This window comes from Schistocerca serialis, chromosome 6, assembly GCF_023864345.2.
Source record: "Schistocerca serialis cubense isolate TAMUIC-IGC-003099 chromosome 6, iqSchSeri2.2, whole genome shotgun sequence".
Lineage (NCBI taxonomy): Eukaryota > Metazoa > Arthropoda > Insecta > Orthoptera > Acrididae > Schistocerca > Schistocerca serialis.
The window spans coordinates 761,010,959-761,024,950 of NC_064643.1; the positions used below are offsets into that span (position 1 = coordinate 761,010,959).

The 13,992-nt window shown below is 37.8% G+C and overlaps 1 protein-coding gene across 1 annotated transcript in view; it reads right to left on the reverse strand.

The window, feature by feature from the left end:
* LOC126485073 (laminin subunit alpha-1) overlaps positions 1-13,992 on the reverse strand; it is a 715,911-nt gene that overhangs the window by 159,012 nt on the left and 542,907 nt on the right. The window contains exons 23-25 of the mRNA XM_050108676.1: positions 10,094-10,293; positions 7,500-7,696; positions 2,220-2,473 (exon numbers count right to left, since the gene is read on the reverse strand). Of these exons, the coding sequence (XP_049964633.1) occupies positions 2,220-2,473; positions 7,500-7,696; positions 10,094-10,293 (651 nt within the window). The remainder of the gene's footprint in view (positions 1-2,219; positions 2,474-7,499; positions 7,697-10,093; positions 10,294-13,992) is intronic.

Here is a 13,992-nt window from a genome sequence, read left to right on the forward strand (position 1 = left end):
TGTTTTATTTAAAAAGCTTTAAGAGTTTTCACTTAAAAAATTCAGAGGCATTACATTTCAAAACTGGGTGTAAATAGTATTCTGAGCCAACACGGCGTCTCATGTGTTGGACAAACTACAAAAAATCTCAAACAAAGAGGCAAAGAATATCTGTGACACAACTGACTGAAGCAGCCAAGAACTCAGCTCTAAGACCTGCCTGGAGTATAATAAAATAAGAATCCCACAAGGTCAGAACAACAGCTGCGGAGATGTGGGATTGTTATTATTTTGAAACTTGTCATTTGTCACTGTTAAAAGAATGCCAGATCAGAAAGCAGCAAGTAGATTGTTTAAACTGTGTGTTTAAGTAAACACTTTTGTGAAAAAAATGGTGATTTAACATTAAGGTTTTTGTTGGATTATTATTTGTGATTTCTGTAAAGGCCTCTTCAAATCACTTCATTCAACTTTTGATATTCAACCACTGTCCAAAAAGGGTGTCTGCAATTGGTTTGCAGAAATCTGTCACAGTGGTGCTTCCATCAGTGATGAAATCATAAAGATCAGCCAAAATCAGCTGTTCCAGAAAGTATTAATGCTTAATGCAAAACAATTGAAGAACAGTAGCATGTTACCCTCTGAGAGATAGAGTCTGCTGTGAGCATATTAATTGATTTTGTATGAACCTGTGGCTATGTTTTAAAGATCTATTCCCATTGGATTCTGCATAACATAAACGAATCTCGGAAAGAGGCTGTGTCACTGCGTGTAAGGAAATGCTAAGAAAATTCAAGTGAGGAAATGCAAAGTCTGAATAGAATTCTGTAACAGGAGATGAAACTTGGAGATATTTGTGTGAGCCAGAATAAAAGTAGCAGTCAAGATGCTCAACGATGAACTTAACAGAACAAATGTGGTTCATTTGCAAAGCACTTCCAAGAAAATGGCAACTCATTTCTCTGGCTACACTGGACGCTTTGTTATCATTGTTTTAGAAGATCAAAGAATAATTAATTCATGAGTCATCCTTGAAATCAGTAAAAACAGCCAAAACTCACATCATTTTTCAATGTGACAACACCAGCTGTCACACAGCCCACCAGACAAAACATCAAATTAACAACTTGTTCTCTTTATTTATTACCTAATGACTTCCTTTTATCTTACAACAAAATAAAAATTGTGTGGACACTGATTTTCAACAACTCAAGAAGTTGTTACTTCCAAAACTACTTTTCTGAGGTAGGGGAAGGTGTAGTACAGTAGCCAGGGAATAAAAAGTGGCTATTGCTTTAGTGCATCCCTGCTTTAATGTCATTTTATGGTCATTAACATAAATTAAGTTCAGGACAAGACCTGAATCTGATCTCTGTTGGGCTGTACACTTGATGTTCCCCCACTCTGCATTTCAGTTTACTCCCATGGTTAGTTTGGTAAATGTGACCCTCTGCTGGATAAGTTGTGTTATTATGAAGGTAAGTCTCCATGCATACAAGAGACCAGAATATTTAAGTATCCAAAGTGGAATTTTATGCCACACACTTCCACATTTTGTGGCACAGTCACAGAATATAACAGGGTAGTGTTTCTCGTTTACTTCTCCTGAACAGAAATAAAACCTAATGTTTCCAGAATGAGATTTTCACTCTGCAGCGCAGTGTGCGCTGATCTGAAACTTCCTGGTCGAGTCTCGGCCCGGCACACAGTTTTAAGCTGCCAGGAAGTTTCTAAACCTAATGTGTTGATCTAAGATAAATTGGTAGAAAATCAACACTGCTTAACAGCACTTAAAAACAAAGTGATTACCTACTTAATTCTGCATAACTCCCTGAAAAATTGTTTCAAGGGAAAAATCCTAGGCAAAAATGGAAAGATGGATCCACAACATCAATGATCAGTGTAGCAAAGTATAGCTACAGCAGAGGAAATGGCAGAAAGCTGAAAAGTAATGCAGCATCTATGGGACACCACAAATTGTTTATGATGAAGGCAATAATTTGTGGCAGAAATTGCTACTGAAGTATTTTTAAATGAATATGGTGTATTTCAGGCAACAAATCATTCATTTCATCATACTTTCCTACATTTCCAGGAAGAATGTTGATGTATGAACATGTCATGCACAGAGGTACAGCCTTTACATAATGTTTTAGGATTCATTTACACAATTTAATAACATACAACCTTACTCCAAAATCTTTTTGTGATATTTACAAATGCCATATGTATTTTCATACCCTGTTCGTGAGAGCTTTTGCTTTTTTCCTTAGCTCTTCTCCAAAACCAGCTGGAAGTGATCTCACTTTTTCTATTACAGTGATCCATTCGTCAAGTTCTTGTTTAAGGCTATCAGAATTATTTTGAATTGTCCTTAAGGCAGTCCAGGGTGGTGGTACAAAACCAGCCGAAAGGTGCTCCGTATTTGTTGATAAAATAAAACTTAGATTCTCCAGTTCATCAAGCAGTACACCAGTACATTTATCATCACATGCTGCAACAAACAAGGAAACAGTAAAAAAAATTAGCAAAAACAAGAAGGGATAGTAACAGTAGCAATATCCTTACTTCCACAACTGTACTTCACTAAGAGGGAAGGACTATCTTGTATCTGTTATAATTAAATGGTAAAAAATTAAATAACTTTGCCTATGGTGGGCTACTACATATCATTAATTAGTGGAGAAAACACACTGAATGAAACAAAAGACTGTTTTGTGTTACAGATTAAGCAGTAATTTTATATTATTCTTTCTAATTGCAAATTAAATCAGACATTACAAATGAGCTCACTTCTCACTTACTAATTTATGTGTGGCTGTATGATTATTCAAGATTTCTCTCCCTCATACCACTATGCCAACTGTTTACATGACATTAGGTTCCAGGCAGTCCAGCCAAAATTCCAATTACCTGAATGGATAATATTCTGCTCTCACTCCTAATAGTGGATAGTGAAACAAATCCAGAACTGACAGTAAAAAGGAAACAGTAGTGTCCACCATCCCATCGTTAAGAAAACTCATCTGCACAAAATAAGTAACTATGTACCTACTCATTACTAGCCTAGGCCTGTCAGATGTCTATCTTATGACAGGGCCGGCCAAACGCTGCACAGTGTGCAGACGTGCGGAAATGCTGCACATGTGCAACAGCGACATCTGTTATTAGACATGTGTGCTGAATGAACGGCAGCGGCTCCACTTCCCTGTTTATGTGGTACAAGGAAGAGTGCAACATACCCAATCTCGTTTACCCCTGGTGACCGTAACCTTAACAGAGAAGTACTGAGAAATGGCAGGTACTAAGAAAAAGCAAAGGATGGGAGCTCTATGTTCTCAGTCATTTAAAAATGACTGGGAACTGCAATTCTTTTCTGTAGCTGTTGGCGAAAACTCACAGTGTTTGCTGTGCCGCCGAATAATAGGCAGCCAGCATAAGTTTTCAATTGAAAGACACTACAATACATATCACAAAGACGAGTTTAGTGTGCTCAACAGTGAAGAACGGCAAGCAAAATTGAATGTCCTTAAAGAAATGGATGAGACACATCAACTCGATTTTACTGTACATCAAAGTAACTGATACTTCTTGAACTCTTAGTTTCTTGTGTTACATTTATGTCTATTTTACTGTACGCTGTACAATGTAGTGTTTTCAATTTTCCAGAATGACAACCACACTAAATCTTCACTGCGAGCAAGTTTTAAAATCACATTAAGAATTGCACAATCTGGGAAACCCTTTTCCGAAGGGGAGTTTGTGAAAGGGTGTCAGATTGATGCTGCAGAACTTGTGTGTCCCACGAACATTAGCAGGTTTCAAGAAATCAGTCTATACAAACAAACAGTGACAAGACGTATCAGTGCTACGGCCAGCGATGTGCACAGGCAGCTAATAAATAAGGCTAAAGACTTTGTTGCTTTCTCTGCTGCACTCGATGAAGCAACAGATCTTACAGATACAGCCCAAGTTGTGATATACATACGTGGTGTTGATAACACACTTTGTGTAACAGAGGACGTTTTGGACTTAGTACCTTTGAAAGGCACTACTACAGGTGCGGACTTACTCCAGGCTGTCGAGCAAGCGATTGATGGAGTCGGTATGGAGTCGGTTAGTCCCAGTGACCACAGATGGAGCACCATCAATGCAAGGCCATCAGAGAGGACTCACAGCATGGATGCACAAAAAGCTGGGGCGCACAGACAAGACGTTGAATGGAATTCACTGCATTCTGCATCGAGAGGCGCTTTGTGCAAGATCAGTAACGTTAGCAAACGTCACGCACATTGTTGTGTGTATTGTAAACTATCTGAAGACACATGGGCTTACGCATCACCAGTTTCGGCGGTTCTTGGAGGCATTAGGAGCGGAGCACGGTGACATACCTTACTATACCAAAGTATGCTGGCTCAGTTGAGGTAAAATGTTGAAAATATTTTTTGATTTGCATTTGCGTCATAGTAACATTCTTACATGAGAAGGGAAAAAGTGAACCTATAATGGAAGACCCTTGTTGAATGTCAGACCTTGCATTTCTCGTGGACATTACGTTTCACATGAACAGCCTGAACATCAGTTTGCAAGGTGAAAATAATTTAATTTTTGACATGCTGGAAAAAGTAAATGCCTTTGAAAGGAAGCTTGCACTTTGGGAGAGCCAGCTATTGACAGAAAACACTGCACATTTCCCAACTCTTGGACTGGTCCACGAAAGTGCTAGATTTCAAGAATACGTGTCAATAATTGTAAATATCTAGGAACAATTTCGAGCACAATTTGCAGATGTTACGAGTTTGTCTCCTGTCATATGCCTCTTTGCTCGGCCATTCTTGTCATCAGTTGAAGATGCTCCAAATGATCTACAGATGGAACTGATCGACCTACAGTGCAATACAAGACTGAAAGACAAGTTCCTTGCAGTGCAAAGTACAAAAGAATTCTACAAAAATTTTTCACAACAAGAATTTCCACGCCTGCACCGAGAAGCCGCGAGAGTTATGTCCCTGTTCGGGTCCACATATGTTTGTGAAAGATTTTTCTCCGTGATGAAAATGAATAAATCAAGGTTTCGATCAGGCATAAGTGATGAAAATCTTTGCAACTGCTTGCGTTTGTCAATGAGCCGTGCATTTGTGCCCAATCTATTCCTTTCATAATTAAAAATCATTGTTTACTAACTGTGCATTATTGCCTCATTCTGCTCCATGTTACATTATTATCAGGAAAATCGGTCATTAAATCAATTGTTCCAATGTATACTTACATTTACGTTTTTTTTTTTTTTTTTTTTTTTTTCCCCATAACATTCATCTAATTGTCGGTTATTATGCAGATTTCAGACGGAACTGATGAAAGATATAGCAATAATGGTATTGAAATAACAGGTAATCATAGAGAGGTCTGCGGTTATCGTTCTGTTCAGATGTCAGTGAGAGAGAAATTATGTGTGTGTAACTGAAGGCACTGAGAATTAGTTATAGGAAACCTTGCATTAGTTTAATGTTATCTGAAATCACGAATAAGGTTTGCTGGAAGTCGCTAAGTGCTCTCTTTCTTAAATACTAGATCAAAAACATTATGTGTATTTACGTGCTATCAGTCAAGCTGCCTTAATAAAAACCCACAGTTGTTAACCGTATTACTTGTCTTACTGGGTTAAACTGTTAACATAAAAGTAGACGTCTCAATGAGTAGACTGTGACAGTATTTTAAATGTTTAATATGCGAAATACCTTCCCATGGTTGGCTTTGCAAGCTGTGGAAAGAGCACTAGAATGCGCCAGTACAGAGTATCCCAGCAAGTGGATAAAGCGACATCTGTGCATAGAAACATGCACTACATGAACGCTGACGGCTGCGGCGTGCACGCTGTGACACGGATGTTGCACATGTGCAGGAGCATCACACGCGTGTAGAATTTCTGGCTGGTCCTGTCTTATGACACCGCCTAGCAGACACATACGGCTTGTGTGACACTATAGAGAAATGGACACTGTTTTCTGAAGAACCTAAGTTCATAGGGCAAAAACAGAGACCAGTAATCTGGAGATTATTCCCGCTGTATGAGAAGCTGGACTTTGGCTCTCACTGCTAATTCATGAAGATAGCATCATGGGTTCCAGAAATGGGTCCTCTACATTTTAAGTGATGAAATATTAAAATTCTAGAAAAGTGTGTTCAAAAAGAGTGAGGTAACACATAACTTTTTTTGCAAATAAACATTCCAAAATCAGAGTATTCTGAACACACATGGAGGCTTGCTAAGTTTTTTCCTTCTGATTCTCTGTTCTCTACTGGATCAGGGATGTGGGTAAATCACAGTGATACAAAAAGTAACGAAACATCTCTTTGGTACCACCAGAAGATGATGTAATAATAATTTACTTCCAGACAACTAGTTTTGGTCAAGTGATGATCTTCCAGTCACTAAATCATGCTTAAAGGAGGTCCCTTGCTGTCAAATATACAACTCTTTTTCTAGTTGTACCATCTATCAGATACACATGACATGCGAGAAATGCTACGGTTAAGAAACACATATCTGATGTCAAGGAATCTTCCTTTCACTTGTAATGTTAATTCATGGCTTGAAGACAGCCAGTGGTTCCATAACACTGTTCTTTATATATATCTACAGAAACATTTTTGACTAAAAGTACCAGGAAAGAGGAAAGGAGAGGGAAAGACGAAAGGATGTGGGTTTTAAGGGAGAGAGTAAGGAATCATTCCAATCCCGGGAGCGGAAAGACCTACCTTAGGAGGAAAAAAGGACAGGTATACACTCGCGCACACACACACACACACACACATATCCATCCACACATGTATGGTATAGGTATATAATTCAAGCTTTCGCAACACACGGTTGCTTCATCAGGAAAGAGGAAAGGAGAGGGAAAGACGAAAGGATGTGGGTTTTAAGGGAGAGGGTAAGGAGTCATTCCAATCCCGGGAGTGGAAAGACCTACCTTAGGAGGAAAAAAGGACAAGTATACACTCGCGCGCACACACACACACACACACACACACACACACACACACACACACACACATATCCATCCGCACATGTATGGTATCCATCCGCACATGTATGGTATAGGTATACGTGCGGATTGATATGTGTGAGTGTGCGAGTGTATACCTGTCCTTTTTTCCTCCTAAGGTAGGTCTTTCTGCTCCCGGGATTGGAATGACTCCTTACCCTCTCCCTTAAAACCCACATCCTTTCGTCTTTCCCTCTTTCCTGATGAAGCAACCGTGGGTTGCGAAAGCTTGAATTTTGTGTGCGTGTTTGTGTGTCTATCAAAATACCAACGCTTTCGTTTGGTAAGTTACATCATCTTTGTTTTTAGATATATTTTTCCCACGTGGAATGTTTCCCTCTATTATATTCATAAATAGATATATATATATATATATATAGAGAGAGAGAGAGAGAGAGAGGGAGAGAGATTCTACTTTTTTGGGAGGGGTGGGGGTGTGGTTGCTCACAAATATGTGGTTTTAATACTTACACATGCAGCCACGTTGGGTCAGAATGTTGCGCCTTTCCTGACACAAACTGCAGTCCCTGCCAGTTATATCAGTACGACAGTTACACTGACCTGTCTCTTCGTCACATTCATCACTTACACTTCCATATTTATTACAATTACAAGGAACACATGAACCACCCTTTGTCAGTGGGAACCCATACCAACCATAGCTGCATCTGTAATCAGGAAAATACTTAAGATATAAATGAGTATTTTTCTAAAGCACATATTTCCTATGAATAAATTATGGTCCCCAATAATTATTTTGTTTCACTGATGAAAAGAACACAAATGCACACAGGATGAAGCACTTTTATATTATTTTCTTTCTACATAGAACATACAGCAATTTAGTGCAAGAATATCTATTAATACTATACTTGTTTGAGCTATCTACTTCATGTGAGTCAATGTAAAACAGACATTGTCAAGTTCTTTACACCTGCTCACTCACCCCTTTGACCCACCTGAAATAATCATGAGTTTCTTTTCATGCCCCTCACACCCCCTTCTCCTTCCCTTTTATTGACTCATTAATTCTCTTATATTTGATTTCATGATAATGAGTTCTTTGAATGATAATATCTTTTTCCAAATACAGATGAGTAACTTTACTTCTATACTGACCACTATCGAGCAGATCATTTTAGTACATTTGTACATCATGGCCGAACACAGGGTCACCATGATTAATGCATCAGAAAGAAAACGTTGTCTTAAAATTGTAGAGTGGTGTGCCCAACTAAATCACAATGAAATAATTCCAGTTGTCTCTCTGTTCTTCAAATTTTAATCAAAATCAATGGCTTTTCAGTACTGTAGATCACAAATTTATTTCAAAATAAAAGCATGCTTTGTTTTAAAAAGTTAAGCACAAATGTGTTGTTTAAAACTATTGCCTTATTGATTTTCATTATTCTTTTTAATTTGAATTATTTTCAAACCGCTTTGTGATTAAGTACTGCATCCCTAGCCAATTGGTTAGCATGGCTGCCTTCAGAGCAGACCTGGCTCTGATTCCCGGCACCTCGTCACATTTTTTTCTGAGGTAGAATGGTCTGGAATTGGATTCACTTAGCCTCATGAGGACAAATGAAGAGCTGCTTTAATAAAAGAGCAATGGCACCATCAGGATTCAACTACTAGCAATAACGGCTGGCAGGATTAGTGACATAACTATCACATTTCCCACAACATAGATCGCTTCTCCTGCTGCTTTGTAGGCAGCAGTCGGCCAGTCGAACAGGCCTAAAGCCTAATCCCTGAGTGGTGGTCACATTTTACACTTTTATGATTAAGAGTTCAAGTAAAAACAGTACCACAAATATTTCATCAATATCGATTCTTAGGTAATGAGAATATATGTCAGAATGAATATCTGTTGCTTCATCCATTTCGATGGAAATACAATAGCTGCACAACTCCTAAATTAGCTATTGATACCAATATTTCACGGGCACTGAAATTTTTATACAAACTGCATATTAGAGAATGGAATACTATTTAACTGTTGAAGAGAGGATTCAACAAATCATGTCAGTAACTGTAAACACAACATATGTTTCTCCAGTTTCATAAGTTTTTTATTAGCAAGCCATGTGAACCTCAAGTTAGCAAAATTACTAATACCACTATACAGAAAAATCACAACTGAACCGAAAATGTAAAAGAATGCAAACTCAGCTGAAGGTATGTGTGACCATGCAAACCCAGTCAGCAGCAAACTGTTGTCAAGTCATTGTTGTTCTGTTATTGTTTGATCAGTACTGTGAGTATTTAAATGCAGGAAAAGAATTGAAATACGCATTTTTGATACTGGAATGCAATTTGACAAACACTATTCTCAAAGCCACAGACTCCCACTACATTTTATTTGTTTGAGGACTTTGATACAATATCACTTTTATTTGCATATCTAACATGAAATAGTTTACTTAGTCAGTATAGACTGTATTACAAACATCATATGCAGATCACAATCAGGAGCCAAATGATTTTTACTTCAGAATTAATTATGTTTACAATATTATCAAAGAGTAAATGTAGCAAAATTGTTCAGATCAGTTATCTAATACATCATGGCATTTTTTTTTATATCAAGCCCATACACCACTATGTCGGCTATAACTAAAGTTCATATTCTTCTTTTAGCCTCTGATTGAGTAAACAAAGGCTGAAAAGTAAAATAAAAAATTTTACAAGATAACTATCATGTTCCCCTATGACAATATTCCTAATCTGTGTATTACGTCTGCATAAACAAAAAAATTCACTTGAGAAAACTGCGAAATTATAAGAAGATATCAATTTTCTTATTTTTATACATATCTGTTGGTAGTATTTGGAATCTCACTTCCCTAAGAATTTTTTACATACATTTTATAATGTCATGAAAAAGAAATGAAATTCTAAATCCTACAAATGACTTCTGTGACTTCCTTCTTCTGTCAGGTGCATCCAGAGTTTTTACACTTGAAGGATCTCTGATGTGTAAGGTTTCGCTTCTTTCTTAATTACACAATCATCCCCAACAAAAATTTATTTCTTACACAAAAACTTTTGATTTGTTTTACCTTTCGCATCTTTTGCCAGTGTATCCTGGGCGACAATGGCAGTGAACATGTCCTGGTGTTACTTTGCATCTGACTGCAAAATTGCCTCCTGGTACTGGGTGTGGGCAAGGGCATGGCAGACATGAACCCCTCTCTGGATCTCCATAAAAGCCTTCTGCACACCGATCACAGTGTTGACCACTGGTATTTTCGCTGCAGTTCTACCTCACAATTAAAAACATTAATTATTAATATGAGTTATGTATCTATCTAAAATAAAAGAATAAACAGTCACTATACATAAATTGTGTTGGGGAAGGAGGTCAGGGCTGTTCCAGCTATGGTAATATTACAATGTCTTGCAGATGATAGAAGAAGACACTGAAAATGGCAAAATAAAGACCTCTGTTTAAGAAAGAATTATGGATAGATAAATTATTACAAGGGTGGAACTTTAATAGTAGCAACATTGCTGTGGAGACACAACACAATGGTATTAAATAACATGGCTTATACAAAATTGCCCTGCAACAACAATTCCATGGAGATCACACTCTAAATTTGCTTTTTGGTTTTACCTGATTTTTACATATTATTTTGGTTTTGTGGTGACAAATTTAAAACTGTGTTAAGCCGTTTTTCATCTGTCCACTCTTTCATGGGTGTGGGATGCACAGTGGCCAGAACAGTGAAGGTGGTGAACCACCAACCACTCTATCGTTTGTCTGTAGCACTATGAAGAGTGTCCAACACTATTTATAGTGCTTTTCAGTTCCTGAATACTAAAGAAGACAGTATGGATTAATCCACTGCTGAAGTCAAATTAGCCACCAACCAAGAGATGCCTGTCACCAAACTACCTATGAAACAGCAACAGTGGAAGGACCTACAACTACTCAATAAGGCCAATATACTTCCCTGTGTGACAGACGGCCCTGGACAGTTGCACAAGCTGCAGGCACAGCAATGGTTACATCCATCACTGAAAATCAACATCACTAGCTAAAGGTAGAAGACACTGATGAAAATTTCTATGAACAATATAATATTGGCCCTTACACTGTATTCACTGAAGGTGTGCACGAAGAGAGATGCAATGGGAGATTACACCCAAAGGCTATAAGTCAACTGATATATATGATGGATCTACAGATCTCTAAAGTGTTAGGCAAAATCTGCCCACAATCATGACAAAATCAAATTAAAGACCACAGCAGTTACTAATTATATGGTTCAAAATCATGTTTTCATACATGAGGGTCTTTTAAGCACATATACATACTTTCTTTACCAAATACAGGGAATAATAGGAGACCTAATGGCTGAATAGTCAGAAAAATAAATAATGGCTGTCATCCAATGTCAATATTCATGAAAATAATCAATTTTTGAAAACACAATATAATTGGATGGATATAAAAAATCTACTCGGCACGCTGTGGTAGGAGAAAACATATGAAAGTTATAAAAATACACAAGCTTTTGGAGCCAGTGGCTCCTTCCTGTGACAGAAGGGTTGAAGAGGAACGAAGAGGGATCAAGAGAAAGGACTGGCAAAGTTTAGGAAATGGAGAGTGTTACAGGAAAGTCACCCAAAACCCCAGGTGCGGGGAGACTAGCTGGACACTTTCACAACTTTCATGTGTGTCTTCTCTGAAAACATTGCGGTCCGAGCTGCTGGAGACGGCGGTCATGTGTGTGTGAAGTGTGGTTGCTTGTATGAATGAATGCGTGTGTTTCCTTTTCTGAAGAAGGCTTTGGTCAAAAGCTAAATGTGTAACAGTCTTTTTGTTGTGCCTGTATGCAATTCAAAGTGTTATCTTTAAGTAGAAATCTATTTTTTTTTTTCATTATATGAACAAGTTTTAATCATATTACACTCCGATTAATCAAACAATGAAAAATCCAGGATGGAGTGTAACAATAGTATGAAAAGGAAAGTTGCCACTCACCAAACAGCAGAATGCTGAGTCGCAGATACATGCGCCTATCTGCAACTCAGCATTTCCGCTATATGATGAGTGGCAACTTTCCTTTTCATAGTATTGTTACACTCTGAATAAAATTACTTTGTGATAGACAGATGGCAGTGGAGGGGAGCAGAGTTGCTGGCTCATACACAATATGCCACGTGCTCATGAGATGGTGAGCTGCAAACACACACACACACACACACACACACACACACACACACACACACAAAAGACACACATCACCTTACTGGCTGTTGCCAATATTTTTGTAGGTAGACCCACTGCTGCTGCACAGATGTGGTGCATAAGATACAGTAATCACACATTCCAGGTGAATAACAGCAATAAAATTGGTATCCAGTCACACAGATGTAGCAAAGTAACAAATTACCTAAAAAAAGCACAGAAAATTGTGGGGAATGAACACAACTGAATTTAGCTAACAATTATACCACTAAAAGACGTATACTATTATATCTTTGCTGTTGTCTCTGTAGCCACCAGAAACGTCAGAATGTAATAAAATAATAATTTGTTCAATGTTATTGATCACTATTCATTACAACTTCCTTCAAGTGTCTTACAACATTATGCCAATCTGATGACGAAGTTTGGTTTATAGCATTCTTTGTCAGTCTTTCCATTTGTGTCAGAGTACATTTTTTGTTGTTCCTTAGAACATCATCCTTACCTTGAGCCCATAAGAGTTCCATGAAGTTGAACTGGCTGTGACATTGTGGCAAAGTGAGGTCCCTAAGGCCATATTTTTTGCCATTTCATATACAACATATTCAGTACCTTTGTGTGGCATTATTTTATCTCCTGATCCTTTTGTAGATTGATTACAAAAATTCACATACACTAATCATTTCTATTTCTTACATGCTAACTTTATCTGTTGTAACACAATATCCAGGCAACAAAATGTTTTTTTGTTGTCATGATCAGACTCTTTTGCTATCCTGTATTTATTCTTCACAATAATGCTCATCGCAGAAACAGATCACTGGCAGCAATTTCAATGGAGTCTGCTACTACTGTTGGAAATATAACTGTTAATCTTAAGTAAACTCTCTCTCTCTCTCTCTCTCTCTCTCTCTCTCTCTCTCTCTGTGTGTGTGTGTGTGTGTGTGTGTGTGTGTGTGTGTGTGTGTGTGTGTGTGTGTGTGTGTGCGCGCGCGCGTGTGTGTGAGGTGTGCTTGTTGTGTGAATGCGTGTGTGTTTTTCTTTCTGATGAAGGCTTTGGCTGAAAGATTAATGTAAAACAGTCTTTCTATTGCGCCTGTCTGCAACTCGACATATCCTAATGGTGAGTAGTAATCTAGCCTTTACATAATTGTATGAATGAAATCAGTTATGCCACGAGATTCCTAGGACTAGCAAGGCTTAGGGAACAAATGAAAAGAATCCATAAATTCAGATGTGGGTGCAGGAAGAAGCAGCTTTTGATTTTCAGGATATGATGTCATAAAACTGCAACATGTCTACATAGGACATTGCCTCATGGCTTACAACAAAATAATATTTGAATATGTATTATCAATACTAGAGTGTACTTACTAGCACCAAACATAGAATACAAACAAAAAGGTTAATATTCCATATTTGACTTAGTGAAGGAAGTTGACTACTATCTAACAAAAACCCATTTAACAGCTAAAAAATGTGTTCATGGAGTACTTTCTTCCACCTAAAAAAATACTGACATAATTTTTTCCCCATGATGCAGAAAAAAAGAGAGACTGTGCCAATTTCAAGATCTCACGTTCCGTTCTCTCTTCCTTTCCATACAGTATTCCTTCATCCCTTTAATATGTTTCAGCTCATTTGAATCTTATTTCTTTTCCTTCCTACCTTGAAGGCTTCCATCTGTCATGATTTTCTTCTAAAACTGTCACTGTTTAGGATTCTTCATAAGCCTTTTTTGACCTCTAGAATCCAGTTTAT